Source organism: Dicentrarchus labrax, unplaced genomic scaffold (genome assembly GCF_905237075.1).
Source record: "Dicentrarchus labrax unplaced genomic scaffold, dlabrax2021, whole genome shotgun sequence".
Lineage (NCBI taxonomy): Eukaryota > Metazoa > Chordata > Actinopteri > Moronidae > Dicentrarchus > Dicentrarchus labrax.
Window position 1 is genome coordinate 18,859,664 of NW_026136711.1, and position 26,692 is coordinate 18,886,355.

A 26,692-nucleotide genomic window follows, 5' to 3' on the forward strand; every position below is an offset into this window, starting at 1 on the left:
ATGTAAGTGTAATATTATGAATATTTTATGGACAAGGAGACATATTAGGCCAAGTAATTCATATAAATCATGTGACAATGTCACCGCCTCCTTGACTATACGTATGGTGGAGATATCATCTTTCAGAACAAGGTATTAAGCTTCATACAATATGCTGTCCATTAAGTTGAAAATGCTAAATTGTTCATGCTCTTTTGAAGAATCTATACCTTTTTATTGTGTGTGAGGGGGATTAAGCCGCCAATGTAGTCAATTATACAGAAGATTACTAAACAGGCTGCAGAAAGTAAAATACTGCATTTACAGATCACACATATAACCACATTTATTAATGTGTAAAGGACCTGAAAAATATATTTTCTCAATTAGGTTCTGTCTATGAGGAATGGGGTCCTATATTCAAGGATACACATATGTATATACACATATATACACATACACACACATATATATACATATATATAACATATATGTACATACTTATATGTCTTGTCACATGAGGAAGAGGCAGCAGCTGAATAATAAGTAAGAGTTTAAAATGTGCTGTCAGATCAGGTCACTGAGGTAGATTTTATGGTGACTGTCAGTGACTTTGTCTGGATTGGACAAGGCGATGTTTCTTGGCAGCACCGATGTCACTCTTCCGTGCTCCAGTGTCACATGGCCAGTATTGATTGTTAGATGCAGAGGCTGTTAAGGGGCTATCTCAATCCTTTAGCAGAAGATTAATGTTGCCTCTAAAAACACAGCTTTTATCCCCTCTGCATTTCTCTTCATTATTAATGAAACCAAAGTAAACATCTAATTTTAAACACACAGCAACTCTGATTAACAAAAACGAGCACAAAAGGTGATAGTAGGATGCGTATTTATGTAAAGGAGCATCAAGTTATTGAAGACACATATGACACTCACGGCAGAGGGTCTTTTCAGGTTAATCCGTTGTGGTTTTATGGTGATGTGTTATCTGTGCTCACATAAATATGGTCATTAGACTTATTGCTTCCCATGACAACAGCCTGATGGATGTATTGTCCAGTTTCTGTTAATAGCTGTCACTTAAATCAACAGTGATTAATTTGCTGAAAGTCAAAACCAATGAATAAATCTCAGCGTGTTTTTAATGTGCATTATAATATTGAATTCATGCAGCATATAGAATGTTAAAACCGGTGTAATAATACTGAACGTACAGGTATGTTTGCTGACAGCATCTTAAACAAATATGAAGCATTGCTAATCAGGATTAAACTATAATTCAGACACTATTGGCTTTGTCATGTTGCCAATTGTTTATTGTTGTTGAGTCAAAGTTGTACTGAATTCCCTTTGAAGCTTCATGTAAAGCCCTCCAACATTTCCTTAGTTGATGGTTTAAGATCTATTTACATGTTTAGTCAGTTTCCTTTTAGAATATATGTTTGATAATGTTCTTATACCACATAGTTTATAAAGCTAGCCTACTGCACTGTGGTTGGGTGAGTGGTGAAATTAACTGTCGAGCTCTATACAGTATTTACATTATTGTGTTTTAGGACAAGAGTTTAATTTTTAATGTTTATGTTAATGGTTAAGTTTCCAACTGTTATGTGATATATTTGATATTTTAATGTGCTTTGATTAGAACAATTTCACTTAGCTCCTTTTACTTACCATTTATTGTTGATTGTTTGACGTACAACTGGGAATTTCTACATTATTTATGTCGCAGATACCACACCTACATATTTGTACCCTATATTTTACTAATCAAAGTCTGTTCATGGGTCTTGGGGAGTACTACTGCGTATGTAAAAAAAAAAAAAGTTTAAAGCCTTTTCTGGTTCCAGACGGAGCCGCGAGAAATCTGATAAATTGCCTCAACTGATGTAATTTGAGTCAGCATTTGTTGGCTCTGAAGAGTCTGAAAGTGAAATAAATGTGGGGGTTAGAAAGAGGTGAAGTTACCCGACCTCTGTAGCTCTCTCTGCTCGAGGCTACCAGCTCAAGGCTACATTAGCTGCTACCAGAATAACACCCGAATCTCTGACCGATCAGCAGTCAATATGCATTGTGGGTAATGTAGGTGCCAGGTTTTGACAAAGAAAATGAACACAAAAAATATACAAAATATGGTATCTCTGGTTCTGGTTTGTCAGTTTTGACCCTGTTTAGACAGTGTGATAGGAGTAAACTAAACTGGTGGTTTATAAAGGTAAATAGTTGTCGCACACAGGTTTGTATGAAAAATAAAACACATTATAACAAAAAGTGTCTACAAACACAATGCTAATATATAGAATTAAAATGTTTCTGTATATCATAAATCTTATTTTTACAGCTTTCCTTTGTCAGAACTTATCCCATTGTGGACTTGTCAGAAAGTTCTCACAGAAGAACAAAAACAACCCTCCAGCTGTGTTTTCTTCCTTGTCATGATGTGAAGAGAAACTAAAATTAGACAGCTATGACACAAGAGTTTGTTCCTGCATCCTATTGGTTCAAAAAGTTAACATTTTACCGGATTTGATGTTGCCAAAGACAACACAAGTCAACAATACTTTCCAAGGATATTTTCTGTTCTTGCTTATGAGTTTTGTGAAAGTAACATAGACTTAGACTAGTTTCTTATTTTAGTTTCTACTTATTGAAACCGAATGTATGACTACCGATAACAAGTTAGACTAGTTATACTGACATGTTTTAAGCCATATTACAGAAAACATTAAATTAAATAGACTTCAGAACTTCTCATGTTTTTGGACCCTAATACGTCTTATACCAATAAAATTAAAGTGACTGAAAGAAGACCAAGAAGGAGACAGAAAATTAAAATGTTGTGCTTCCTGTCAACAGGAGACATGTAAAATGAAGTAAAGGCAGATTTTTTTTAAACCTTATAAACCCACGATGATGTCAAAAAGTAGGACAATGAGGCCCAGGTTGAAAATAACTGGAATTATCCATTAAGTTTGGTGACTACGCCCTCTGTGCTCTAGTTTTACTGAAAGACTTGAAAACAGTCACAGGAAGGAGTATATCAAGATGGAGTTCCTTTTTTAAGCCCCAGTCTTATTGTTGCACCTCAGAGCAGGAGAGAGGAGGAGACGCACTCTTTCCTTGCCTGACGCAAACAGGAGACACATAGACAGAGATGGACCTCGGGGTTCAAACGGTGAAATGTTTTTCTAATCTGTTACCGAAACACACCGACATTGTTCAATACTGTTACTGTACACACCCAATATATCATGGCTGTATATATGTCTGATCTGGATCTCCTATATCCCAACCCTTATCAGAGAGATCCACCTAGATAAAGGACAATTTATGGATTAGGTGTTGAACTCCTAATCGATAAACAAACACATTCATTTTGATTTGAAGATGAGAACAATCCATTTCATTGTAGTGCAGCAGGTAGAAAGACTCTGAAACACTGTAGTTGAAAGAGTTATATTAAGAAGAAATACTCAACACATTAAAGGCTGAGTCTGGAGATACTTCATATTTTTCTTATTACTAACAAATCAATAAGACCAAAGGCAACAATAAATTGATCCTAACAAAAGCAAAGCCTGATGTAGCTTATTCCTCTGTCAGTGAGCCATCATTATGATGAACATTGGCACTGTAGTTTATCTTGATTCAATCCCACGTACGCTATCCTGTAGCCATTAATACTCACTAGAACTCAATTGTCAGCTGAAAATAGTCCCCAACAAATTCACAATTTACTCCTGTTTTGTAAAGTATTTATGTGTGATATTTTACTTATTCAGTAAGAACAAATGGCTTTTAGTCTGAGAGCCGCAGACAGGCTGAGGAAGTTGTAAAGTATCAAAGGAGAACTCATTGTTTGTTCTGGTCTTTATATTGGATTTCATGATAATATCAACATCGACAACTTTATGGTTTAACCATTTGTATTTGTGTGTGTGTGTGTGTGTGTGTGTGTGTGTGTGTGTGTGTGTGATCATGTTTTCATATCAGCCACGTTTGTCATCATTCTCTCTTGCTGCAGAGCCCACCTTCCTCCCCTTTATTGACTTAATATGAAAACTATTGCACCAACAACAGGGTGGTCAAAGGTGTAGCCACATTGTGTTTTTTAATGAGCCAAACAACTACATTAGTATCTCAGATTTGTAAGAAGAAAAATGTATCAATACAGTAATACAAGTATTAGGGAGCCCATCATAGACAAAATATTTGCAATCATTTGTCAGTAGCTGTGATTTCCTGATGTAGCTGTGGATTGACTTTTGACCTTTAAGTGTGATGCACAAGACTATAAGGAGAGACTGTTGATCATTGTCTTGTACAGACTCATCGACATTGAAAGCCTTGTGCCTGGGAGAGCTTCAGTATTCCAGGAAGACTAAGTTGCTTCACTGTGCTGTTTGGTCAGGATTAACCTCTTTTAGAGCAATTTGTAAGGTTGTGTATGTAACACTGGGATTACATCTAATCACACTCATGTATTATGACCTGAAAAAGGCTAATTTCTAGTTGTGAAGTCAGTCCATTTACCAACAAAAACTGCACCAAATATTAAATGGATTCATGTGTTGCTGTGTGTTGGACTCACAACAATCAGGAACTGACTCCCTTTTTATCTTCCTACTGCCGTACTGACCCCCCTCAGAGCCACACCCCATTTTTATGCCTCTGATTGTTGCTACTGAATCTGTGATACACGGAACAGAATTTTTTTGTGTAATAAATCTTCACCAGCTGACCACAATTGAAGAGTAAAAATAGCTTCCCTTACTTCACCGCCTGTGAGTCACAGTTCAATTCACAGAGGGGTTAAATGTGAGCATAAGGATGTTAAGTTGGGCTGTGCAGGAAACAGGGAGAGCAGTTTCCTGTTATGTAGAAAAGGGAGCTGTTGTACACCAATTGGACAGTCAGATTGTGTGCAGGGAAAAAAGGCTGGTTTATCAATGGAGAGCTGATTTAAAATTACAAATCTTCTGTGAGACATGATCAGTGATATTGAGAAATATGGATTCATCATAATATCATCCAGAAGTAACTGGGATCTGAGAATGTATTCACCTAAACATAACATCAATCTAATCAATCTAAACTTCACAAAATGTACCAAAATACAGAAATGTGAATTTCATGAAGAGTAAAGCACCAATTATAAAGGGTTTGTAAGTTGTAACTAATGGTGTTGTTAACAGTTAATAAATAATATACTAATGCTTTATAGATCAGTTATAAACCATACATAAGAACAACTTTGGAGTTAAATACAGTAAAAATACAGTAATAAAATGTTGTTAATAATAATGATAATAATAATAATGATAATAAATGCTCATGAGCTTTTCACTTAATGAGCTATTGTATGTGCAAATATGAGTGTTAATAAGACATTAATCAATTATTTTTCAATCAATCAATTATCAATTAAATCTGCAGTTAGCACTCTTGACAACACTTTTCATAACCTGCCAAAAAGTAAACAAGTTATCTACCAGTAAAACGCTTTTAATACTGTTTTATTATAAATCTTTGCTATAATGTCTAAAATATGTGTTTATTATGGCAGATGTTGGCACATATTAAACTACCAATCCGCCTATACATTCTGTTGTAGGCTGATGTTAACATTTTCAGCACTTGCCAGGACCTGCTGCTGCTGTGAGAGGGATCCTGGAGGGTGGCGTGATGGTGAGCGCGGATCGAGATTTCTCTCCATTTGGTTTCCAGTCGCGTCCCTGCGCGCTGTAGGACGCACAGGCGATCAGCTGAGCAGCGTTTCCTTCTTAGAGGAAGATAGACGGAGCTGTGTTCAGTAAGACTCACTCACTCTCTGTTTGGACAGTTGAACTCGAGTTTGGCTCCTGTTTAAAATTATTGTGTAAAATTGTGCGTAACGAAGCTGCTTCCGTGGACGAGATGTTGGAGATATTCGCTTCGCCAAAATGAACACAGGTGAGATTATTTATTTTAAAGGACGAGGGTGGTTTTGAACTGCTGGTCTTCAAAGTCTTTATTTCAATGTGTGTGTTGGGTATTTAGTATATTTTGAGTATTTAAGCATAGAGCTGGGTGGAGATCAAATATATAGGATAAAGGATATTTGACTTTTTTGTACATTCCTGTGTATAGATGGTGAATCCAGCAGTAACAACAAGATGTGAAGCAAACCAAAGTGTGTTTAACGACATTGTTTCTTATGTGAGAACAGAGGGAAGTGTAATGTTTGCAGATTATTCACTTGTAATAGAATAAAGAGGTTTCAACGTAATTTAGCAATAATGGAGCTCATTTTGCAACATTTTGAAATCCTATGTCTTTTCTAATTTTGGGGGGTACATACTTTTTTTTAATGATATGGGGAGCCCTATTATTCATTTAACATGCATGTGTTGCTTTTTAGTCACTCTCCTGTGCTGCATATAATGTATTATTCTCAAAGCAGTGAAGGCAGCTTGAGAGGAGTTTCTATTGAATCACAGGAAGTGAGTCAGGGAAATCCCTTCCATTATTTTGTATTTTTCTCAAAGTAAAAGCAAACATTACTCATTTTAAGTCCTTTATTGTGTCCTTGTAGTATCACATTATTAGCTTTAGCTCTTTCTGTAAAGTATCTGGAACACTGACCTACAATTGATAGGTTGCCAGATTAGTTCTTATATCATATATATCATAAATATTGTAAACTCTTTGTAGAAAAATGAAAGAAAATGGTCAACTGCGCGACCACATTAGAATATCCAGAATCTTTGAGCAGTTTTAGGTCACAGGGACACAATACAAATGACCTGTAGGCTATTTTAAAGCACATAATCTTACAGTTTCCTTTTCCTGTTGTTCTTTCAGACTGCTCCAAGCCTTCTGTTGCTCCAAAGCCAAGATTTGTTTGTCACGCCAGCCTGAAACTGCCCTCCCCTCTCATGTCTGCAGCCAGGGGTCCCAAACCTTCGATAGCCCCAAAACCTAAAGTCACCCGAGAGCTTAATGGCACCCAGGGAGGGTGCTTTAATGGCAGCTTGCTAACTTCAGATGGCGAGGTTGATGAAGAGCATGAGACAGAGAACGGTCTAAACAAAGTGGTTGCAGAGTTGTTGCCAGCAGGGAAACAATTTAACGCCTACATTCTCAAATCACCACAAAAAGATGTTCAGACTGTGGCAGCGGACGGAGAGGTGACAGAGGAGGTAAAGGTAGAGGAAGAAGACATGGTAAAGAAGATGGACGAGGAGTGGAGATTAACTGACAGTGCTCTAACAGAGGAGGTGGACTCCGTTTGGGTCAGTGATGCTGGACTCAGGGCTGACTCTGAGGATGCGGTGGAGATGGTTGACACGGACACGACGGAGGACATGGACGCTGAAGGTTGTGATGCCGGCGAGGCGCTGGCTGATCCAGATGGCCTCTTAGTGGGAGACATTTCTGTTAATAGCATTGACGAGGAGGCCGGATGCTTTTCTGCTGAAAATCGACACATGAATGAGAGTGAGGAAAAGCTTCAAATCAAGCAGGATGAAACCGGTGACTGTACAGCTGATGATTTAACTGAGTCTCTCACAGACGAACCGGGTCTCCTCAGCAATGACACCGATACACAAGTTGTTCTAACAGATGGAGAGGAGAAAGACGAGGAATCTGCTCTGGATTGTGGCATCACGTGTAACATCCTGAAGTTTAGGTGTGGCCATAAAATGAAGGAAAAGGGCAAAAACCTGCAGAACATTAGTTTTTCTGACTTAATTTCCAAAGACCAGAAACAGATATGTGAGAGACATGTTGCCACAGAGGATGATCCAACTCCTGAACCTTATTATGTCTCCTCAGAGGATATTATTAACAAAGAGATAATGCCAAGGAATAACCCAGCTCAGGGTCTACCAGAGAGTCCACTCATTCCACAGAAACTTCTGTCCATAAACAGCAGCGGAGTATCAACCGGGATAAATGAGGAAACAGCAGAAAATGGACAATCCTCTGAAGATTACGTGGAGATTGGTAACAATGGGTACAGCAGCCACTACAGAGATGAAAACAAGGCAAGAACATACCAGAAAAGGACGACTGTCAAAACTGAAGAACTCAAAGCTCAGACAACGGAGGCCTTGTTGAATCATTTAGACTGCCAGCCAAGGTTCAGGCTGGTATCTATCTCAGTGCCAACAGACACTGACACCTCGCTGACATCTTCTCTCTCGGAGAGCCAGCTGCTCTCCCCGAATGACTCAGATGTCTTCAGAGACGAGGAAGACCTGGAGGGTCACATAGTGCCGTTTCTGGATGACACCACCGACACGGAGCAGGACATCAGCGATGAGCACGTCTATGAGGAGCCAGGCCACAGCTCGGAGGGTGAAAATGTTTTCCCTTTTGATAAGAGAACAACAGAGAGGCGTGCCCGCTCGCTGTCACACCGCATTAATAATAACGTGGCTGACATGGGAATGCAGTTTGTCCAGAGGCCCTACATGAGTGGATTCGGACAACCTGCATTGAGCAGCAGCCCCATGTTGAGCTCAATGCTGCACAAGACCCGTGCCAAACCCCACTATTTGTCCCTGTACCCCCGCTCTCTCTCTATGGAGGGACAGGACACCCCTCTGGGTGCCTACAGCTACAGGGAAGGATCCCCAAGACAGGGAGGTGCAATTTGTTCATCTGGAAGCTTCTCCCGGTGCTCACCTCTGTCGTCCAGTGGCCTGTCCACTCCGACCTCTGTAGTGGATATCCCTCCTCCGTTTGACCTGGCCTACATCACCAAGAGGCCCATCACGAAGAGTTCCCCCTCGCTTTTCATGGAAGGAGACTCGTCTGAGAAAAACAGGAAAAAGAAATCCTCCATTAAGCGTTTCCTGATGCTCAAATTTAGGCGAAAAACTGAGAGCAAGTCTGTGGTGGATGTCAACCCATCCTCCTTCAAGTCCTCAGCAGAGTCCAGCCACCACATGCCCAGCAGACTACTGGATCTAGATAGACACAGCCTAAGTAGCTCTCCACATCTCAACTTGCGCTCTGCTTTTAAACCTCATGTTTCACCTGAGCTGGCCTCAAAGTTCTTGCTCTACAATGACAGCAAAAGAAAAGGGAGCTCCATGGCCTTTCTAAATCGCAGCGTTGTCCGGGTGGAGTCCTTTGAGGACCGCTCCCGTGTGCCTTTCACACCTCTCCCCCTGACTAAGCCTCGCTCCATCTCCTTTCCCAATGCGAATACCTCAGACTACGAGAATGTTCCTGCAATCAGCTCGGATTACGAGAACCTTCAGGTCCCGCAGAGGAGACCTGTAAGACAAACGCCATTCACAGGGTTCTTTGACCGTCCCAGTCGGGCTCTGTCCTCAGCCAATGACACTGACGGTTATGTGGACATGAGCAGCCTCCCTGGGTTCAGGAGTAAAACTCAGACATCTGAACAGGAAACAGAGAGGTACGTAAACATGATTACAAGAGTCTACAGCCGTGCTTAAAATGAAAAAACATTCTGGTGTCGAGCAGTTATATGTTATGTTATGTTCACCATGCAACATTTGCTAATTAGCTCTACACACAAATTACAGCTGAGGCTGATGGGAATATCATTACTGAAACCAAAGTAGTGGACAAATTGACCAATTTGACCTGATAGTGCTATAGAAAGACTCTAGATATTACTAAAGTCGTAGTAGGTTTCATCCTCTTGGGACTGTGAATGTCTGTACACATTTTTATGATAATCCATCTCATAGATGTTGAGATATTTCCGTTTGGACCAAAGGAGCAGACCAACTGACTTTGTGTCCGTGTGCAAGTGAGTGTTCATGTAGATTGATGCTGCTGGACATAATATTAGTGATCTTTGCCATCTTTTACACTGAGCAAAAGTCTTTTTTTATTACTGCTCGGCCACTGTGAGGGTTTAACAATGCCCCTGGGGAGGAGGATTTATAACTATTTATTATGTTGAGTCCCCTGATGCTGCGATCACAGCAGACATGGATGTGAGGATCAGTGGTAGAGAGGTCAGTGCAGTCGCTTCTCTCTTGCTATACAGTGAGATGTACTAAGCTGTGATGTGTCTGTGTGTTGTTGGGGCATGTTGGGTGGTAGAGAAGGAAACGCTGGAGGTGGTAGTGGTGGTGGGGGTGGTCTCTTCAGATCTAAGTGAAAACTGGTTTCATTCACAAATCATTTTAGGTGTAAAAACAGGCTCTTGTTGATGCTGTAGGTAGAGCCTCTAGTCTCCCTGCTGTGGTGTTATTTGTTGGTATGATCAACCATGCTATGCTGACATTAACCCATCCCCCCTACATTCCTGTTGACTGTGCCCATATCATACAGGCCGCTCAGGATGATTAATAGTCAGAGCATTGTGGAGTCATTGCTCTTCTCTATCCAGTCAGGAACAACAGGCTGAGATACAATCTCAGTATGTTCTGTAGTCAGCAGTTGTTCACTGCAGTGGTTCCCTCTCATCATTGTGGTTAGAAAAACTGCACAACAAAGGCTCTAAAGTTAATTTTTATTAAATGGATAACAAACATTTGATTTGATATAAAAACTTGTTGTGTATTTCCTAAAGTACTCAATTGGATATAAGTATAATTACATACACATTCTTCATTGTATCCTCTTCTTCACTCTGCTGGTGCCTCCAGCCTGTGTCTCCTACTAGTCTTTGTCTCAGATGAGCAAGTTTGCACATGTAATTTGCTTTTTTGTTTGTACACATCAATTTAAATACTATACTATTCCAAAAGTGTGTGATTTTTTTTTACAATTTTGCTTAAGAAGTGTAAAATTGTATTTAAGGGATACTTTGATACAGTATAAAACACATGGCTAGACAAATGTCAGCCTGTGTTGATTTACTGGGTTCACAATGAGCTTAATTGTACTGGTAGTGTTCCTATTTCAGGATCTGGCAAAGGTATTTGTGTTTGTTTGACTGTGAGTGTGCTATGAAAGCATTAAATTAGATAATAGAGTGTGTAGAAAACCCAGGTGGGCTTAATTGAAGCTGAAGTTAGAATTTGACAGTTTTAGAAAATACAAAAAATGATATGACTCCATTAAAAGTGAGCAAAGAAATAAACAATCATTTGATTAGTAGAATATCCTGTAACAATTTTGATAACTGATTAAACATTTTGGACAGGTAAGACTTCAAAGTTTAAAAACATTTAATGCCTCATTTAGTTTTATTTAAAATCTTTTTTCATAGTCATGTTTTTCTACCATAAAATACTGAATTGCAAAAGTTAGACACCGAGACAGAGGTATGATTATCATTTTCAGACTTTGAACTTCTAGTGAACACAGTGGCCAGGACTAAAAGCAAAAGCAGCATCCGGATGGACAGCAGGCTCAATGGTTGAGGCCGTTAGTTTTACAGTAGCCTGAAGGGGTAATATTAGCACATCACAGTTTGGGGATTCTTGGCGTATTTGCCCCATTACTGCTATCACTGGAACAAATAGGCTCACCAGTGAACCTGAGGCAAAAAGAAAAATGATTATTTCTCATCTCCTCCTATAATTTATCTCCATAGATTTCGCCTTGAGCTGTCATACAAAGTAGCAAGACTGTGAAAAGTGACAGAGACAGTTTATGTTGGAGTGATATAAAGGCCTAATATAGAAACTGTGCATGTAGTTTGTGGTTCAAACACCCTCTGGTATCTCATCCAAAGTTTGATCCTGTGAGCAGTAATGGGTCGTGCAGCTCTAATGTGTGTGATGCAGAGATCTGAAACTGCTCACTATGTTGTTCATATGTAGCTAATTTGCATCTCAGTGGAGTTAAATCCACTGGTGCTCGGAGTGAAACATGGCAGGAACATCAGCAAGGCAAGTGGTCACATAGAGGAGTACTGCACCACTACTGTAACTAGTAGTGTTTTTATTTGCATAGCTTACACTTCCCACTGAGCTGCAGCCATTAGCATATTCATTTGGGCTTCCTGCTGAAGATCTCGTAGCATAAAACACCGACATGCGTCCCTGGTTGGGTAAAGTTGTCGCCACAGGCCTTTCAGGATCAGTTTATTGGTTCCTCTAGATCTGAAATGTTTTATCTATTCACATTGGCTTCTAATGCTGAAAATGTTTATTATAGTGATATTTCAATCTACGACCATAAAGGACCATAAAGATAGCTTAGATTGTTAAATTAAATTCATCTGAATTATTATCGAATGAATGAAGGTGTGAGGACTGAACACATTATAAAATCCCCCAAATTTAAATTTGTGGTAAAAACCATACAGTCTAAAATGCTTCTTTACCGACCACAAGACCAGTGGTTCACGAAGGGGCCAGAAGATAACTAATATAATAATGCTTAAAGGAATTAGAAAGAAGAACATATATCTTATCTGACATTTCTCTAATTATACCTTTTTTCTTGAGAAATACTCACATATGTAAAAGTCATGAAAAGGAGTAGTTAGCTTAGCTTAGCATAAAGACTGGAAACCAGGGGGCAACAGCTAGCCTGCGGTCCAAAGGTAACAAAAACTGCTTACCAGCACTATTAAGCCCACTACTTTCTGAAAATATGTATCACGTTTGTCTTAAGTTACTGGTCCCAGCCAAGCGGCAACCTCCGTGGCGGCCAACACGTAAGGAGCAAACACTGCAGAGAGAAAGTAAATAAAGGATTTCCTAAAACGTTGAATTACTCCTTTAAGATAAAATAAAAAATCTTAGGATTAAAGTCACGCTTTTTGAAGTGCACCAATCATGTCTGCACTAAGGCCATGACTTGTGATTAGATCAGGCTGACATTTCATCATCTATTGTAATGCAAGTAACTTCATTTGGCTGTGTTTATTTATTTATGTAATTTATTTATCACCATAATAACTCCTCTTTCTCACCAGTGCCTATACAGAAGCCTACAACGTGTGTTCGGTGGCTGTCGCTCCACAGACTGTTTCAGTGGGTGATGCTGGGGGAGAGACAGCGGGTGAGGATGACCAAGGACGCACCTCTGAGGAGGAAGAGGGAGGTGCAGACAATTATGATAGACAGGTTAGTTCTGACAAATGTCTGATGAGTCTAAAACATGGAAATATTTATATGTGTTTTGGAATTTAAAAATATATTAGCATTAGTTAATTAATTAATTAATGTCTTTTTCCCCCTAATTTCCTCTGCAACTATTTAAGTGATTTGTTTTGTTTTGTGCCACAATCTTGTCAGGGCACATGTCACCTTTTTGCAAATGGTAGGCAGAAATAACAACATATGTGAAGAACAGAACAGAACAAAATAAAGTGAACTGTTTTTCACCTTGGGCAATTGCAAAATTGCCCTCACAAGCCAGGATTTTAATGCGGGTTAATGGGGGTTAATGGGCTACTACACGGCTGTCCTCATTATTTAGAATTTGATTGCAGCTTGGAGACACTGTGGAGAGGGAGAGGAGGCAGCTATTTTTGTTGAACTGCAGCCAAAATGCTTTAGCTCTTCCTAACCCTGGGCTTATTAAGTAAATAATATGATTGTTTACAGCCTGATGGCCGATCCAGAGCCTTTTACATCGCGAAAGAGCTGGTGGATACAGAGAGATTGTGAGTTACATGTAAACTAAATCAAACATCTCCGCTCATCCATCAAAACTAATAAAGTTACCTCCACTTTCCTGTTTAATTGTGTATTTATTTCTCTGTTCACAGACATGTGAAAGCCCTCAAGCTCCTGCAGGAAGTAAGTGATTTGTTTCTATTCCCTTTCAATTTATGATTGGAATATAATTCTCATGTACATAGTTAGATATTCTCAGTGGGAGGGAATTACAGTAGTTTCTACATTTGGCTCTCTGAGCTCTGCAGAATTGAAGTTGCATATTAAAGAAAGGAAGTTCATGTTCCTTTGCTCTGGTTTACATTTTATCTCTTAAATCCCCTCAGATGTAATGCACATTTTTGTCAGCTTCCTGTCTTGAGCAGTCTTGTTCTGTCAAAAAGATGCACACTGTATTTAATTTAATTCCATTTGTATAAATTAAGTTTTATTAAATTCTATTTATGTTGTGTGTCTGCTCTTGATTTAACCAAAGTAAATTCACTGAGTACAAACCTTCCAAGAACATCTGCTCCACACTCATTGACAGTTGCTGCACACTACAGACTGATGGTCTGATCTGTTGGCAGCTCCACTAGAGAAGTTTTTGTGACTTGCTCTATAGAGCACCTCAGCAGTGATAAAGAGGGAAGAACAAGTGCTGCCCTCGCACTTCCTTTCCCAGATGTACCCTCTGGTGTGGGAATACCCCAGTGTTCTTATCAATGATTAGATTGCTTGATATAATAGCTCATGTCCTCCCTGCTATCATGTTACACGATTGCAGAAGAAGAAGATACGGTAAAAACGATAGGAAGGCAGGCTTTAGTGAATTGTGAGTTTAGTGAGAATTTAACCATGCCTTCGTACTCGCCTGTGTGCCAGGACTTTCGGGAAGCGGTGGGGGCAGCAGTCGGGGACGAGGGGGAACTTGTGTTGGATGAAGAGAGGCTTCGAGAGATTCTTAATGAGCTGCCTGATATTTACACCCTGCACCGCAGAATCCTCAACGAGCTGGAGAATCGAATCCGACACTGGTGAGACGAGTACATCGTGTGGTGCACATAGCTTCCGCAGTGGGCCCTCCTCTTCCAAAGAGTGCACACATTAATGCAGCTCAGAAAGCATTACCTGAGGACTGGTGCGTGCTGCTTTTCTCTTTCATCCTCTCACTTCTGTTTCTCAGGGAGGAGAGCCAGAGGATTGCAGACATCTTCCTGTCCAGAAAAGCCGAGTTCTTGGTTTTTACCACTTACATCGGCCACTACGACCGCAGTATGAGCCTGCTGGAGGACAGCTGCCGAACTTCACCTGCCTTTGCAGCCATTGTTCACCAGTTTGAGGTCAGACCTACAGTTCTTCTCTAACTCAACACAAAACAGGCTATGCAACACATCATTTCAAGCCCGTAAACAAACTCCCCATGCACTGCCAACAACAGTCAGGTACTGGTATGTTGCAGGACCATGTAGTAAAAAAATCTGAATTAACCACCAAACACTTGAATGACTTTACTGCTGTAGAAGAGGAAGAGAGACAACGGTTAATTCATATTTTTTTTTTACATAATTGACAACACTTTAAACCTTCTCAGAAGTCTAATTGGAAATCAAAATGATATATATCATGAGAAAGGACACAAATATGATAAATATCTTCACTAACCACTGGGCCAAGTTCATACTTATGTATATACAGTATTATTTTATTTATTTTTTTGTCATGTAATTAAGCTATTCTGGTATACAAACAATAGCAAAACATACATAAAGTGTGTTTTGTTCACGTGACACGTGATATTCTAATTGGCTCTTCAGTGAAGAAAGCCTGTATTCTCTTAATACTCCTCTTCCTTTTTGCATGTGGGATTCAAATGTTTTACTCACTGCTTGATGTGTGTAAATACTAACAGAACTACTGGGAACATGTGGATGTACAGTATGGTTGAGGTGGTGAAACATTGCAGAGGTTTTAAGCATTAAAGTAACAGTGAAACTTTGGTTTCAATCTCACATATTTGATGGTTATCAAGAGCCTCAATTATCTCTGCACCTTATCTCTTGTCAGCAGAGTTCAGTGTGTGTCTCTATGTGCAATGACAAAGATGGAGCGCTTGTTTTGTGGTAAGAGAGATGGTAATAGCTGAGTGTGTGGTATCAGCCTGTGTCTGTGTGAGAGAGAAGAGAGCCCTTGTGACTAGAAGCAAAAGATACAAACCCCTAAAAGGCGGACAGCTAAGTGAATAAAGGTAGTCATTTAATTTGAAACAACTACACAGTGTTCATGGCAGTTAAAAAAAGCTGTCATGACACCCAAAGGAAAAATATAGACCGTATGTTTAGATGTTAAAAACAAATACGTTTGAAATGAGCCACTCAGGACAACAATTAAACACTAAACTTCTCTTTAAAAACAGGAGGATCTTAAAATGTATCTAGGTTGCATTCCCAACAGCTTCTTTGAGCTCCACAACATATCCAATAACAATGCACTTTAGTCAGGACTTATACTTAGCCTTAATTCAATGAACAGACACAAGACAACGTTTTTCAAACCTGTCAGCCAGAGAAGCTATTAAGTTGATTAGTTTGGAATATAAAACATATTGTATAAAAGAACAGGACACGATAGTATGCTTGACAGTTCAACAGGGACATTGCAGCATCTCCTCACAATCGACTTTTTAATTCAGTTTTCAATATTTTCCATTCAGTTTATAGACCACGGAGGAGAGGACTTGGCAGAAAGTCTTTGCAGAGCTGGGCAGTTTTCTCTGTCTGAATTAAGAGCATAAAAGTCCTGAGATTCTCCTAAGCACTTTGTGTATTAATGTCAGCACAGTAAGTTCTTTTCTGTTTCATTGATTATCAGTTTATAATTTTCAGTTTTTAAATGGGAAATGCTGACAGAAGGCTTTTTAGGCTTCGAAATGAATCAATCAAAAAATATAAATATTATTATCACTTTGAAAGTGTCTGTGCATGTGGGTGGTGTGTGTGTGTGTGTGTGTGTGTGTGTGTGTGTGTGTGTGTGTGTGTGTGTGTGTGTGTGTGTGGAGAGAGATTCATTATTAATAAAATGATTATTGGGAATGAGGGTGTTGATACATAGGGGCATGCAGCATTGCTGTGTTTGCACACGCACACAAACACACACGTTTATCCTGCCAGGCTCTGTGCTGACCAGCAGTCTGTGTTATTGGCCCCTTTTTCACACTTAAAATATGAGGTGGTGGTTCTACTCAAAGCTCCAGTATTGTTTTGAATTTTCTTCTCAGGACAACTTTCATTGTATTTTAAAGTTTTTTACACATTCAATTAGATACCTTGACTGAAAATTAATCTGACGTGTTGTTTGGCCAAAGTTCATGTGGATGTTGACAGTGAGTGCTGCCAGCAGATCTTTCTATTAACTGCTTTATAATGTGCCACAATAATGTAATGTTTTTGAGTTGAAATATTTCCAAGCAAATATTGATGTATGTGATTATGTCACCTTAAAGTCTCCATGGGACCCACTTTCCATCCCATGTATATTTCTCTAGATCCACCACATTGCTAATGAGCAGCAACAACACAGTGTAAATGTTGACTTTGTTTTGTCTCAGCAGGAAAGTCCTGCTGGGGAGAAAGTGTCTCTGAAACATCAGCTCCTGCAGGTCATTGTGCGCGTAGCTCAGTACCGCATGCTCCTCACTGGTGAGTCTCGAGTCTTATCTTTTCTAAATGAAAAATATATTTCACTTATATCGTTTGCATTCATTTTCTCTCACTCCTCTCACAGATTACCTGAATAACCTCTCCCCTGATTCCAAGGAATATGAAGACACCCAAGGTACCATAAACAAAGAGCAGACCCAGTGTGGACAGAGGCTGCTCACTCTGTTACGCACAGGAGAGCCCTACTGGCTGGTGTTTGTGGCTCTGTGTTTACACAAAATTTATTTGTGCTCACTCGGCATGGAGAGATGGCCACGTGAGAGCCAATTTAGATCTTTTTTGTTTGTGGTGGTAACCCACTAGGCAGTCATTTCAGCCCTTTCTGTGTGAAGACTGTAATGTGTAATTCATGAGAAGGCCAGTTGCAACAACACTATCTCTTATCTGCGATAAGGGAGCCACCCCATTCCAGGCTTGTAGACACGTCCGGGCTCCTGAGTCATTTTGAGCTTTATGTTTGGTGATTTTCTACATAGAGTAAAAGAACAAAGACAAATCTCACCTGTTTTGAATATTCACTGTGATTGTCTGCACTTCTTAACATGAAGTGTCTTTCCTGAATCCTTTCTTTCTGTGTTTGTCTTATGCAGCCGCTGTGGCAGTTGTGTCTGACATTGCAGATCAAGCAAATGACAGCATAAAACATGGGGTAAGTGCCATGTGTGGGCATATGTAACTCATCTGTAAACAAACATTTGCATCCAGAATTATATATCTTATTTCAACCTAAACTTTGTAACACAAAATAAAACACATAGCTACAATAAAGAATCCCTTTGATTAGTTCTTCCAACAATATTTTCTTGTGTTAAAAGTCTCTGGTTTGGGAAAGAGTCTCATTTTGTAAATGTATGAACACTTTAACCCTTATAACTTTAAGATCTTCCCTGCCCAGTCATCCACCAAAAGTCTAGGTCCTGAACATATTAATTTAACTGCTTCCTGAGTAAATGTAGCATCACTTTTCACAGTCCAGATTTGACTGAATGCATACAGAGGAAGAAATATGAGATGCATGTTCACCCCAACAAATTATCAAAATTATCTCCTATTTCTAATGTTAGGATATAAATATATATCATACTCTTTGCTTAAGGTTGAATCTTTCACACTTCTAATGCACAGAGCAGTGGTTCCCAACCTTTCAAGTTTGTGGCTCCTTCAAACAAAGCAGTGTCTGTTTTCCATCAATCTTCAAATAGAGCAAAACATAGAGCAAAATCTGAAAAAATAAGCATCACTTTGTGTAGCAGAAATATGTCTCTTTCTTCTTTCTTTTTATGTTAATCATCTGACGACCCCTCAAATTATCAAAATATTTGTGATAGGCCCGGCCCCTAGGTTGGGAACCACCATCATGTGGTTCATACATTTACAGTTAGATCAGATTTTATTTATATAGCCCAGAATCACAAATCACAGTGGGGGCTTTACAATCTGTACAACATTCAACACCCTCTGTCCTTAGACCCTTGATTCGGGTAAGAAAATCTCCCCTAAAAAACTTTTAACAGGGAAAAATTGGAAGAAACTTTAGGAAAAGCCACAGTGGAGGGATTCCACTCCCAGATTGGACAGACATGCAATATAAGTCGGTGTAAAGAACAGACAACATAATCATATTAAATACAGAGTCTGATGATAAAATACCAACATATGTAGATTGTAAAACATACAGCACACTGACTTGTTTATCCTTTTAAGGAATGATATCAGAGGTGGTTAAAAAAGTTTTGGATGCATGCAAAAAGACACAAAAGTTTATATCACACACACTCAGTCTCAGAAAACTATTGGATGGGTTGCCATGAAATTTTGACAGTAATGGTCCCCAGAGGATGCATCTTAATGACTCTGGTGATCCCCTGACTTTTCCACTAGTGTCAAATTTGTTGTTTTTGATTGAAATGGCCCAATAACTATTAGATGTATTACCATAAAATTTGGTGCAGTGCATTATATGAGTGTGTTAGAATTCAAACATTGGCAAATTAGCACTGCACCAAATTTTATGGTTTGGGTTTTGACTGTACCAGCTTAACATTAGCATGTTAACATTGCCATTGTAAGCATGTGAGAATGCTGATGTAGCATTTAGCTCAAAGCACTGGTGTACCTAAGAACAGCCTCAAAGAGCAACTGGTGGCTACTAGTGCACTAGTTAGAGTAACATGCCAAATGATGATATTTCTGAAGTCTGGCTTTCTAAAAAGAACAATATATGACATACCTACCTGATCCAGCTGATAACTCTTTCATCGTTTCTCTTATTTTGGCGTCTCATTTTCTCGTCTTGTCTGTCTGTTCTTATCTTTCTTTGTGTCTCAGGAGAACTTGTTGCGTCTGGTCAACATAGAGTACAGCGTTCGTGGCCAACGGGACCTGCTGCAGCCTGGCAGGGTATGACTCTGATAACAGCATTGTTTTTGTCTGTTGATTGCCAGCCCACCCTGTCTGCCCTGCACCACCCCTGTGTTGCCCTTTACACAATCATTCAGCTGGGAATCCCCAGCCAGCCCGCTTTTAAAAACAACACTAATTACTGCAGATGCCCTCTACTGTATGTGTCATGACTTGTGAAGTGTTCAGTTTTTGTACATATGCTTTCTCTATCAGGTCTTTGTGAAAGAGGGCACCCTGATGAAGGTCAGCAGGAAGAGTCGACAGCCCCGCCATCTGTTTTTGGTAAACACTGCTTCGTGTTAGTAGTGTATAAGTTAGATAGACACATGCCAGAGGTCATAATGTGTACATTATTAATAAACATCATGTAACTACAGTTAGTTTTTAAGACATCTGTGTGTAAACTGGAGAGTGAGGCATTTTCTGTCTGGTCTGTTTCTAAAAGTCCAGACTGAGCTATTAAGAGCAGGGTTTCCTGCCAGGATGTTTCTGAATGCTGACTTCCTGAGCCAGTTCTTTATGGACAGCACAGGGAAGGTCAACAGCAGCTCCTTATGAACAGAATGATCCATGTACACCTGTGAACTTTTATAACTTTAATTCTGTGAGCTAAATATTAGTCATATCTGTCTTCAGCACCTTCAATATATGGCTACTAGCTGACTATGATAATGCTAAAGGGAACAGGGAGAAGGATGTTGAGGTAGGGCAGGAAGATCTAATTGATAAAGTCGTATGTTTAAACTATCATATCATCATATCAGATCAACACAACATAATTTATTCCATGGACGAGACAGAAACGACAGACTGTACTAGATATTCAATTTATAAAAATCATAAAATAGAGATAGCCTTGAAATAATCAAGAGAGTTTAGAAAACTGAACGCCCTCACAAATTGTCTATAGAGCATCATCAGAGCATGCTGCTTTTCCCTCCTGTGGTGTTGAAATTTGTGGTCTGGGCTCGATACTAAAAAAGCTCATAAATGTCTCTTCTGGAGGAATGTTGGTAATCATCGCTGCATAACGTTCTACCCTGCCAGTTTATTCAGCCAGACGTTGATCACATGTTATCAGCTATTATTAATGTTGGACATGGCACAATAAGACAAGTCTGCAGGAGCTGCCGGTCTCATAACAAAACTACTAAAACACACAGGGACAGTGAGTAAAACAATTTCACTGGAAAAAATGATACAGAGGTTAATGATCCAGTTTGATATCATCTTTGATATCTATTTAGTGAAGTATCCCACAGACACATTTTAAGACACACAAATACTCTGCTTGCATTAATAATTTGGTATCAGATATGTTTTTTTATTTTAAAAAAAAGGTTGGTTGCCTAGTTTGAAATTCTTAAAATTACATCCACTGCTTCTCTCCCGTTTAAAATCTAGAATTGATAAATATGATCAACTTTTCACTACTACTACTAGACACCAAATATCTCCAACATCACTGAAAAGTGTGCGTGTCAAGTCAACTTTTGTATTAGCTTAGAGTGCCACCTACTGGAGAACTGCTGCACATACATGAATATTGAAATCTGGGCAGCTGACTATTTGGACTATTTTCCGTTTTGTTATATGTCCTCTAATGTGCATTTACTGGTCTTTACTGTGAATATTGATTGTCATCTCCTTCTATTGTTAGATGAATGATGTGCTGCTGTACACCTACCCTCAGCAGGATGGGAAATACAGGTTGAAGAATACTCTGCCACTCACTGGGTTAAAGGTCAGAGTCTTTCATTAAGTCGCCCAATGTTGTAATTGCTTTCATTTCTGACCATGTTTTCCCTTTGAAATCATGCACGAGTTTTTATGCAAGGCAAGCTGAAAGTATTTCTTCCAACACATACAAACTACAGCCATGAATGTATTTATTTCTCTCTCTGTATTGCTGGTCTTTGATTTGTAATTTTATTGATTTCCCAGGTTAGTAAACCCATCATAGAAAATGTCCAAAATGCACTGAGGATAGAAGGAACAGATATCTCCATCACTTTGTCTGCAAGGTGGGTCACACTGTGTGTACTGCTGGAATAATGGATATTATCTGAGGTTAAAACCTCTAAAATGGGTAAAATGTTAATACTGCAGCCAATGTTTTGTAAATTTCAAGTTAATTATTTTTGTGTGTATTTTTTGCAGTTCCTTCATTGAAAGAGAGGACTGGTTTTACACTCTAAGCCGCACTGTGACTGAACATGCCCGGGGATCTGTTGCATTTAACAGCTGCTCAGGAGAGGTGATCAAATTGTGCTTCTCATATCCATCTATTAAAGTTGGGGTCACTCATTATGGAGAAAGTTGAGTCTCATTCCCAGGTCGTCAAAACCAATGTTAAATGGAAAGCAAACAAAGTAGCTCAGAGTAAGCCTCTTTGTTTGCTGCGAAAGCGTCATTGTTTGACAACCCAGGAATGAGATTCAACAATCAACTGTCTTTCTCCAGAATGACTGACCCCACCTTTAAGGCATAACTTAACAAGGTTTTTCTTTCGATAGGTTATTGATATTATAGTTATTTTTCTGTTTCTGTGTGTTTGTTGCAGCCCAGAGATCGTCTGCGGCTGTCTCTAGGGGAGAAAGCTCCCACACTTGTTCCAGTCTCACAAGTGATGATGTGCATGAACTGCACCTCAGATTTCAGCCTCACTCTTCGCAGACACCACTGCCATGGCTGCGGAAGAGTGAGTCACACATGAACAAAACAAAGTGCTCTATAATTCTTCAGTATCGGTTAGACGGCATACAACAAATTGTACCTTTGACTAGAGCATTTTGGGTGCTGAATGTACTGTTTCCTAGGCTTTTTATTGTGTATGTAATGTAATCTGTGGTGAATTTATGTTGTTTGACACAGATTGTTTGTCGGAGCTGCTCCAGGAACAGATATCCACTGAAATACATGAAAGACCGCATGGCCAAAGTGTGTGATCACTGTTACAGCGAGCTAAAGAAGAGAGGTGGGAAAACTCTGCTTGAATACATTTTTAGGACTCAACTACAATTTAACAGTCAATCTGCCTCTCAGCCTACAACTTTTAATATTGCTATTCTTCTTGTTACCAGTAGTAGCAATGTGTTAACCCTTGACCAGTCAACTGCATTACTAATTGTTATCAGAGGGAGACGCAGCATCAGGCAGAAACATTTGTATTTTACAGGAAATAAATGCATAAAATAAAAAGTAATACATTTGGAAAAACAGAAATAAGAGAAAAAAAGTCATGGGCTACTATTAGTACTACTACTACTGAGTATCATGTAGAACATGACCAAACCAAAATATGCATGGCTGAATTCAATATGTTGCACACTTCACACCATTTTGTGTAATATGCTGGTAAAATACAAAAACACTGCAGAGTGCAAAGCTGAAGCTTCATTTGTAAAGGAAAGCCTTTCCTTTATTTTTTCTTACTTAAAACATTATTTCCTATAATATATTTAACACACACACACACACACACACACACACACACACACGTACACTGTGTATATATATGTATATGTATACTGTGTGCTTTTTTTTCATATATATATATATATATATATAAAAGCCACCATATTGGAAGTTCTTCAATTCAGATTCAGAACTGCATAGTTCCACTCATGCATACCCGAGCTATGATTTCACCAAAAAAGAATATAGTGTCTTGTTATAGCCTGTCCTTTGCTGTGGTTAATTGTATATTTCTGCAGGGGGAGACGTGTCTGCACTGTCAGGTAAAAGCAGCCCTCGTCCAAACCGCTCCAGTCGCCCTCTCTCAGCTGTGTTCCAAAATATTCATCCTCCCAACATCTGGAGACATCGGAAAGGCACAGCCTCCTTCACCCAGGTACACCTGCAACATGTGCTTTCCTCTCTTTGCAGAGAGGGCCATGTTCACTGCACAGTGCAGATTACTGATGGTGTGGATGACAGATATGCCATGTTTTGTAAGGAACATTGCAAGTTATTGGTCCGTTCCTGCTCCTATGCTGTGCAGGTGACCCTGTCAGAGGAAGGCTCCATTAGTGGCAGTCTACAGCGCAGCAAGAAGAGCAAGAGGAGCTGGAAGAGACTTTGGTTCCTCCTAAAAGACAAGGTGCTTTACACCTACCGAGCCCAAGAGGTGAGGGGAAACATGCACTCCCCTTTAACCTGAACAGCACACATTCACTTGTTGTCTAAAAGTAACTAAAATTGTTGAAATGCCCAAAGTTACATTGCTGTATCTCATAACCCATTTCTGTCTGCAGGAGAAAGTGGCATCAGAGAGTTTACCTCTGCTGGGTTTCACAGTGAAGCTACCAGACAAGCAGGAAGGGGAGGAGGAAGAGGCCAGCATCTTCCAGCTTTACCACAAAAACACTTTGTACTATACCTTTAAAGCTGTGGACAACTACACAGCCCAGAGGTGAGAAGCACTTGATAGCTAATTTCAAACTGTTAGTTGGATGCTGTTGGAGGCTAAAAGAGACTCACTATAAGCTAATGGCCGAATGACTCACAGGGTTGCTACTGATATGTTGTTGCTATCAGGGACAAAACTAAGAAAAACCGTCGAGATTATAACTTTTACATTGCTCAGTGGGTACCAAGGCGTCTTATGGGCCTAAGACTGGATCCACAGACGCCCATGTCATACTTGTCTGATCACATGGTTTGAAGTGGAAACATGAGCATCGCCAAATTTGGAATTTCAGTGTTTAAGCAGAAATAGCAGAAATATGTGGACTGAGTTTACAGAAGAGTAAAAGTTAGTAAAACTTGCTCCTCCAGGACAAAATACTGTAATCTTTCAAATTCAAGTGAAATAAAATTGGCTCAGTTACTAATGTGGTTATATGTCATGTTGACAGTCGTGAAGCAGATTGAAATTATTCTTTTAGCACAACTGCAGTTCATGCTGTTTCTGTCCTAATGTAAAATTCTCTTCTCATATAGGTGGGTAAATGCCATGGAGGAAGCCACAGTTTTATAGGATCAGCTACTCTGGGAGGGTTTGCCAAAAATAGAAGTCTGCTGCCTTTCCTCTGCCCCAAAAGAACTGTGAAACCAAGAACAGAAGATTGGGAATAAAACACAATTTTTGATTATGTCTGCAAGTTGTCTAAAAAAGAAGACATCGTGTTCTTTGAGAGGGGACACGATTACCTACTTTGTCAACCTCCAGTGTCCCCTGCCTGCTGTTACAGCAGGTGTGATGCTGAGAGCCACGAGAGGCGTTGGCCCAGATACCTGCCAGTGTGGAACATTACATCGATGCGACCTGTATTTCTCCCAGGAGCTGATCAGCGACATTCCTCTGGAAGATAAATATATTCTATGATTTTTTCAACATATCAAATATTTCAAAACAACATAAAAAAGTATTTCAATAACTCTTTAACACTTTAAACCAGTCATTTTACTGTTGCTAACATGGAGGCTGAAAAAATAGTAACAAATTTCAACCTCAAATGTGGAATAGCCTGATCTTCAGTTACAAAATGTGTTAGTTACGCCTTCATTTGAACATGTGTTCTTCCACTGGATTTAATGCATCTCTATGACTAATACTTTGAAGCACAGGCTGTATCAAAGAATGAGTAATTTTATATGTATAGAAGTGTCTGTAGCTTTGCCATGTACTGTATTGTTTGAGATGGTCCTGCAAGTGAATAAATAGTTTCTATGCCTTTTTGCACTGATATAAAAAGGAATGAACCTGATATAGAGATATTAGTGTATCTTCATCATAAAGGCCAAAAGCTACTGAACATTACTTACTCCATTTACTTCACTTTTTTATTGAGAAAAATGTTGCCAATTACATCTTTACTGTTTTAAATAGGCCTAACTAAAGCAAGTATAGTGTAAATTCTTATTTGTATAAAGACTACACATCCAGTTGAGCCATGAAGCACTGACTTTGCTGATCTACATAATCAGTGTTTTGGACATTGTACTGTACTTGATGATTTAAGTTTAAATGTCTAACACTAATATTTTAAAATCAAGTAAAGGAGGCTGTAATGATGGAAACAGTCTGTGTGTGTGTGTGTGTGTGTGTGTGTGTGTGTGTGTGTGTGTGTGTGTGTGTGTGTGTGTTCTCTTCATCCTCTTCCTGGCCCCTAGGTTGCAAGTGGGCTAAACATGAAAGTACAACAGGCCGTCATTGACTTCCTGTCACTGTGTCCTTGCTGGTGGAGTTCAGTAAATTCATAAAAAATGGAAACGTTACACTTGTAGTGCCCCTTATATGAGCCTATCTTGTCTGTGTTGACATGTAGTACATGTGTGGCCTGTTCTCATCAAACACCAAGCTGGCAAGTGTTTGAGATCACACTTAGAGCTGCTTGGGAAGACACTGGGGGACTGAGTGACACACACACAGACCAGTGTGCTGTGTGGCCAAAGAAAGGCCAGGCCTGCTCTGCTTCTCATCTCCCCCTGGGGCTTCCTGACCCAGAATAATACCAGGCAGAAAGTTTGCTTTCTGGGGCTCCTGAAAAGTTGCAGACACCTCGTCCTATATAGAGGACAGATCATTCATCACTCTGCTCTCCCTCTTAGCCCCAGTTCTGTTTTCTCCCTCCTCTGTCACTTCACTCTTCTCATCTCATCTTTTTAGTGTTTTCTTTCCTTTGTTTCTATCGGTTATGACACAATACTTACAGGTTTTTTTAAGTATTTATCTTCCCACACTTCCTGCACCTGTTCCTTCTCCCCAAATCCTTCAGCTGGAATAACTTTTCTTAATTGGCTGTGGAGAACAATGTGCAAAACAAGGTGCAGACACTCACTTAAATAAGTTAAACCTAAATGCAGAAGTGTTTTCTGCTCTCAGCTTCTATATGTAAAACAGAGCTTTGTATTTTACCATACTTCTGCTTTAGATATTTCTGGTTACAACAAAGCAGCAAGAAACAAGACATTGTTGACTGAAACTGAAGACTAAACAAGACAAAAACGGCAATGCACTGTGTGATTCTCTACGTGTTGATTTCTGTAATAAAAGACAAGTGATGAACGCTAGCTGTGGGGCTGATGGTGGAAAAGATAGGCTTTTTCTTTAGA

The 26,692-nt window shown here is 39.5% G+C and overlaps 2 protein-coding genes across 4 annotated transcripts in view; both read left to right on the forward strand.

The window, feature by feature from the left end:
* Window positions 1–5,696: 5,696 nt before the first annotated feature.
* Window positions 5,697–26,591, forward strand: LOC127372491 (FYVE, RhoGEF and PH domain-containing protein 5-like). 3 transcript variants are annotated; one of them, XM_051416283.1, is made up of 21 exons: window positions 5,697–5,931; window positions 6,823–9,394; window positions 12,827–12,977; window positions 13,461–13,519; window positions 13,625–13,655; window positions 14,397–14,548; window positions 14,698–14,854; window positions 17,119–17,209; window positions 17,295–17,345; window positions 17,821–17,879; window positions 19,559–19,630; window positions 19,847–19,915; window positions 21,294–21,377; window positions 21,578–21,657; window positions 21,794–21,890; window positions 22,197–22,334; window positions 22,508–22,610; window positions 23,350–23,486; window positions 23,637–23,762; window positions 23,890–24,047; window positions 24,578–26,591. In XM_051416283.1, exons 1-21 carry the CDS (start codon window positions 5,922–5,924, stop codon window positions 24,612–24,614), a joined length of 4,434 nt encoding a protein of 1,477 aa, XP_051272243.1. In that variant the 5' UTR covers window positions 5,697–5,921; the 3' UTR covers window positions 24,615–26,591. The 3 variants fall into 3 exon arrangements, with proteins under 3 accessions (XP_051272243.1, XP_051272245.1, XP_051272244.1); XM_051416285.1 differs by having other exon boundaries at window positions 23,637–23,735; XM_051416284.1 differs by having other exon boundaries at window positions 17,122–17,209.
* Window positions 21,472–26,692, forward strand: part of LOC127372499 (ras-related protein rab7) — a 141,611-nt gene continuing 136,390 nt past the window's right edge. Inside the window, exon 1 of the mRNA XM_051416294.1 lies at window positions 21,472–21,481. The gene's annotated coding sequence lies outside the window, so the exon portion shown is untranslated. The remainder of the gene's footprint in view (window positions 21,482–26,692) is intronic.

Coding starts and splice junctions, on each gene's coding strand:
- LOC127372491 (XM_051416283.1), top strand. Junction 9,395..12,826: donor TCTGAACAGGAAACAGAGAG/GTACGTAAACAT, acceptor CTTTCTCACCAG/TGCCTATACAGAAGCCTACA. Junction 22,335..22,507: donor ACTGCCATGGCTGCGGAAGA/GTGAGTCACACA, acceptor TGTTTGACACAG/ATTGTTTGTCGGAGCTGCTC.